Below are 5,934 nucleotides of genomic sequence, written 5' to 3' on the forward strand. Positions count from 1 at the left end.
TGGAGCTGTGTACAAGCAAATGCTCTCACGCAGCCAAAACACCAGATGCACGTCCGCTGCCTCAGGGGCAAGCAGATCTATGTAGAAGAGGAGGAGGAATACTGGTTGGTCTTGGTTACCACTATATCCAACGACAGATTGGCATTATTTTGTTAGGATAGCAGAGGCCGTCATCAACAAATCCAATTAGTCAAAGGAGTCCCCATCCATGATATCGTAACATGCTGGATAGAATTGCATGTTTGTCAATTTGCTTGTAGATATTTCAGCCCATCGGTCAAGGGGAATTTTGGGAGTGCAACCTAGTTTGCTTATCGCTCGTCACTGGCTAGGATTACTTTGGGTCGAAAGCTAGGATTGGAAAGGAGGGGTCCCAAATGCATGTAGAAAAGCCAGAGGACAGGGATGAGGGAGGACTTGGATGAAGGTCATGAAGGAATGAGATGTGATTTATAGTGGAGCTCGCAGACGGTAGGAGGCACACATGTTTCACAAGAGCATTTGAAAAAACCTGCGATTCAAAACTGGAGGCCTCTCAAACGAACGGAATTAATCGATCCTTATGCTCCCTCCCGCAACAAAAGAAGGGGAAAATATTGCAAGGGACTTCCCCTGTTGGGAGACTTCTAACTCCGGGTGGAATTTGCGATGTTTCTGTAGAATTGGTCATACCAACCCCCAAAGATGGGATAAGGCTGGTTTGTTTCTGTATCTAAAAACTAGAATCAGCCCATGGGAGCTAGCAATTACGATCTCTCGAGAATGCAGGAATTACAATCAAAAGAAGAGCCAAAATGGGAATTATAGGTGAGAGGAAAAGATAATGATGGGCGTAGAATGTTGACTGTATGCGGTGCCTGTCTCTGTGACTAATCTCTCTCTGCATCTCTCGTTTTTTTGGGGATGGAATATTTCTCATACAATATATATATATATATATATATATATATATATATATATATATATATATATATATATATATATATATATATATATATATATATATATATATATATATTTTCTTCCAAACTACACGCAGGAATATGGAAAAGGTGGCAAAGTTGGTATTTAGGGGTCCGACGGATCGTGGAAATGCAGCTTCATGAGTTAGAGCGCCCTGTGAACTTTCGAAAAGATCAGAGCTCCTGGTTAGCTTTGGAAAAGATCCATCTCTTAGCCGCTCGACTGTAGAAGATTGCAGCAAGAGCAAAGGAGAAAAGGTTATCCTCGAGCGCACCAAATCTTCTACCGGCTTTTCACCCTCTAGTTCAAGGCCGACGCCGCCTCACACGGAATTTCCGTTTTTGTATGGTAGCAGAAGAAGCGGACAGCGTTCCAGTAATTAATGTGCAGGGTTGAAACCACCAGCGTTCAGTAGTCTGACTGATCTAAGATAAGAGCATTTTTCTAAAGAAATAATCTCAACTCGTGAAGGCAATCGGCGGAAGACAGCTAGCATGGTTACTGGCATACAATTATGATTGTGCAAGCCCCACCATGACAGTTACAAGACAAGCAAAACTATCCACCCTTGACATGAGCATAAGGATGAATGAATTGATCACTGTCTTTATTTATTTATAGCGACGCTTCTGGACAGGGTATTCTGACGAACAGGAGAAACAATTTCCGGGTTGCATCTTTCCATGAATAAAAACAAACGGTGATAGCTGGCAGAAACTAATCCCTCCAAGTCTCGAGCTAATTGATCGTCTGCACCGCCCTGCAAGGCTGCGAGGGCGGAATTATCTGCATGAGGTTCCACAATGCATGTTTATTAGCTTATTGTCATCTAGTATTGTCCCGTACCAAGATGTTTTCTCGAGGCATCCAGCTTGTGCAACAATTCTTTTTTATTGATTCGAAGAGGCAATGTCAAATCACTGACTTCCCTCATATTACGGCACCTGGATGCAAAGGTAGAAGAGATATACATACAAACTATAAAAAAACATGCAATCCAAATTCCAAGGAGCCTGTGAAACAGGGGAATTGCTAAGGAGTCAGATATGTCCTTGCATGCTTTGCTTTGACTTCTGATCATTAAGATTAAGCATGGGTTATCATGGCACACGGAACCCTGACATTCCACAGTCTCACCAACTTCTCCTTAACGATTACACCTTCGAATCCTCTCGAGAAGAGAAGGAAAAGAAAAACAAATACTATGTTGATTCAGTGATTTAATCTGAATGTCTTGACACCCTTCATCAAATTTCCTTGGTACATGAATTGAAAGGGGCCTGTACAATTTGTTCAATGCCTCCTTGTCACTTGTATGTGGTCTCTTTCCTCGAGAAATTGCAATCAGTTCTGATTGCAAGTTCGTCCTCCTATCTGTGAAATATCACCACCATTTGAAGCCGGGTTTTCTCTATAACTGGCGATGATTACAGTGACTGACGCTGTCTGGTAGGGCAAATCTATCGTCTCTATCTTCCGATCATGCCTTGCGAGAGAATCTCATGGGCAACCCGTGCAGGGGCAGTACGAAAGGTCCGTACTGGATTCCGCTTTCGGATCCCGACATAGACCACCTGAAAGATGTATGTATATACCATCAAAAGAAGTTATTGATGGATCCATTCCCCCACCTAGAGGAAGAGATCTTCCAACTTGTGCGAGGATGGTCCAACTAAACTTAAGATGGAGCAGAGGTGATGCCTCGAGTCCGGTACCTACCTGTATTTGGTGGTCAGATGATGGAGGAGGACCAGCATCTCCAGCTTCGCTAGCTCATTTCCCGGGCAGGAGTGGGTCCCATTCCCAAATGGCATGAAGGTGTTGGGCTTTGGAGCAACCTGCGGTGGAAAAAGACGGTTGATTTTGTTTGCAGAACAGGGCCTGGAATTGAGTGAAAGTAGGGGACGATCGGTTCCCTTTTGTTACCTCAAATCTGGAGGGATCAAATTTTTCTGGGTCGGTAAAGTTATCTGGGCTGTGGTGAATGTTTCTGAACAGTGGCAAGACCTTCCATCCCTTTGGAATGAGGTATCCTGCACGAGCAAAGAGAGGGAAGTTCAACAAGCTGCAGCAAAACATGGAACAATCCACAAGAAGAATCAATACACAGCGCATGCTGATGCTCACCTACCTTCATACTCGACATCTTCCACTGCTTCTCTGAAGGTGAAAGACAGGATCGAAGCAACCCGCAATGTCTCCTGAATCACCCTCGAAGTCATCGGCATCCTCCTGGTATCAGCCCAGGTTAAGTGCTTCTCCCCTTCACCCATTTCCTTGCTCCTCATGATCTCCGCCTGCTCTTCCTACATGCGGCGGCAGTCCATACAAACGATCAATTGCTCGGTTCCTCCTTTCAAAACGCACACTTTCGAAGAGTAGGGAGACGGGCAGAGAAGGGAGAAAAAAAAAAAAATCTTACGGTGACTGCCTGCAGGATGCGTGGGTTGTCTCCGAGGTACTTGACGACCCAGGTGAGGACGCTTGCGGTAGTGTCACGAGCGGCGAAGATGACCCCGATGATGTTGTCGGCTATCTGGTCGTCGGTGAGGCCTGCCTTGGCTTCCATCAATGAGCCAAGGAGGTCATCGGCCTCTGCCTTGTTCCGCCTCCTGGATGAAAGGATGTCGGCCACCATGTGGCCCAGCTGCTTCCTGGCCTTCATTGCCTTGTGGAAGAGGGTCCCTGGGAGGTTGATAGGCATGGAGTTATAGCCTCTCTCCAGGGTGTAGTAGCACTGCTTCAGCTCGTCTATGCAGGAAATCTCATCCTTCCCGAATATAGATAGGAGTGCCACATGGAATGCGTACTGCAAATCAAGATCAAGGAGAGCAAAATGAAACAGAGACGGGATCAGCGCCGGGTATAGAAATGGTATTCTAGCCTGCTGGCTTCATCCTGAGATAGCGAGACATCATGACTCCCACACCATACCTTATCCACCAGAAATAAGTAAAGGAATGCGGAAAATTTAGTAATAAAAATGCCCAGGTTGTTTATTTTTCGAAATATAAAAAACGCTAATGGAAAAAAAAAAAAAATGGCCCACTCATGTTCAACTTGAAATATCATGGCTTCCTAGGTGATACTTTCCACAAAAAAGGGAACAAAAGGTGGAAAAAAAGAAAAAGGGATAAAAAACAATGAACTTCTATTAGAAGTGGTCGAGCAAATACTGGACTGCCCAGCTCATTTTATCCACAAATACAAGAAAAAAATCTGACACCAAAACAAGAATTGTTTGAGAGGGATAAAAATTGATGATGTCCGGCTGTGATTAGATGAGAAAAAATCATGCAATTCTTGTTGATGAGCTTGAATTTGCTAAGGAAGGAAATTACGAAGAAAGCAGAGAGAGGATGCTGCTCACCTTCTTCATCTCCTGGAAGGTGTTGATGTTGCGGCCGTCCCAGGAGTGGAGGGCCTGGATGGCGATCGACTCGATGCCGGCGACCCTCCCCCGGATGGCGTCGGGCATGAAGGCCCTGAGGACGATGCGGCGCAGCCGTGCGTGGTAGTTCCCCTGCTGGAAGAAGATGGCCCTGGGGCCCAGCAGGCGCTCCTTGCTCGCCGGGTACGTCGGCTTGAACAGGTGGGCCTGCGTCACCAGCACAAACCGTGCCGCCTCCGGGCTCGACACCATCACGCAGGGGCATCCCAGTATGTGCGTCTTGAATATACGCCCATACCTACAACAACAGCAGCAACAACAGCGAGAGGATGGATTACATACAGTCACTGCACAGAATTTAGTTCGAAGCAACTGCGATGGGATGGTGACGGCATACTTCTTTTGTTTGAGTGAGAAGAAGGTGTTGGGGTTGCTGGAGTAGAGCTGGAAGGTCTCGCCGATGTAGGGCCAGCCCATCGATCCGGGAGGCAGGGGCAGCCTATGGGCGGTGGCAGAGGAATTCTTCTTCGCTCTTGCGTGCAGACGATAGAGCAGGCAGAGCAGGAAAAGGACCAGGGATGGTAGGAGAGGAAGCATTGCAATCGTGATGGAAGGCACTCGATACTACTATCACTATAACAACTAACTGGTGTTTTGCTCTTATAAGTACTGCTATGAAGGGTAGAGAGAGAGAGAGAGAGAGAGAGAGAGGGAGAGAGGTGGACTGGATTCGAATGAGGTTGGGTGTATGTGTGTGTGGAGAGGAGTGGGAGGGGGAGGATATTTATAACGGGTGGGAGGGATGGAGTCCACCCACGGAATCACTTCCAGCTCAGCTACATACCATGAACACTGGCATGAGTGGTATGGTGATTGGAAGAGAAAAGGGAAAGGGGAGGAGTAAGAAAGCGAGAGGAAGATAGAGAAAGGTGGGGGAGGGGGAGGAGGGAGGGGGAGAGAGCGAGGGAGGGAGGGAGGGAGGGAGAGTGGCATGCGTCACCGGCGCATAAGCCGAAGAAGGTTGACTGCGTGCCCCATGTTTGGCTTGTGAACGGCGCTTAGGCACCTCGATGAGGGATATCCTGATTTTATTGTATTATTTTGAGCCAGCTTCTGAAAGTGATCGTTGCCGCTTCGCGCCATCCCAGATAGGAGAGACGGGGGCTGGGCGCTGCCGGTTTTTCGTCTTCCGGCTAGCCGGATAGGTCTAAATCCCTCTCGGTACTCGCCATCTCTCTCTCCCAGTTGGGACTGGTGGGAGGCACCACCAGTAGTTCTATTAAAATGATGAATTTATCGTCGGTGTCAAATAATTTTATCAATTAGTCGAGCTGATAAAGTTGCAAGAGATTTGAGTGCCCGTGACTCGGATATCAGCCTATTAGTTGGAATTTTTAGTAAAAATAGATTTCTATTGATTATGAACTGATTGAATGTCTAAGAAGCCCATAATTAATTTGTGATCATATAGTTATTTTGAACTCTATTGTCTTAATCATGTAGTGTCGCGGGCATTGGTGTAGGTCTGATTTGGTTAATGAGCTCTGTAATAGGTAGACCCATCAACATTACTAATTGGG

At 46.4% G+C, this 5,934-nt stretch overlaps 1 protein-coding gene across 1 annotated transcript; it reads right to left on the minus strand.

The window, feature by feature from the left end:
- Window positions 1-1,992: 1,992 nt before the first annotated feature.
- On the minus strand, window positions 1,993-5,661 carry CYP707A3 (cytochrome P450, family 707, subfamily A, polypeptide 3). Its single transcript, XM_039120495.3, has 7 exons — window positions 4,752-5,661; window positions 4,334-4,652; window positions 3,386-3,772; window positions 3,095-3,269; window positions 2,890-2,996; window positions 2,683-2,801; window positions 1,993-2,537 (listed from the first exon to the last, which is right to left on the minus strand). Exons 1-7 carry the CDS (start codon window positions 4,949-4,951, stop codon window positions 2,444-2,446), a joined length of 1,401 nt encoding a protein of 466 aa, XP_038976423.2. The 5' UTR covers window positions 4,952-5,661; the 3' UTR covers window positions 1,993-2,443.
- Between the last annotated feature and the right edge of the window lie 273 nt (window positions 5,662-5,934).

This window comes from Phoenix dactylifera, chromosome 3 (genome assembly GCF_051530095.1).
Source record: "Phoenix dactylifera cultivar Ajwa chromosome 3, Ajwa_hap1_PhDact_Kaust_v1.1, whole genome shotgun sequence".
NCBI lineage: Eukaryota > Viridiplantae > Streptophyta > Magnoliopsida > Arecales > Arecaceae > Phoenix > Phoenix dactylifera.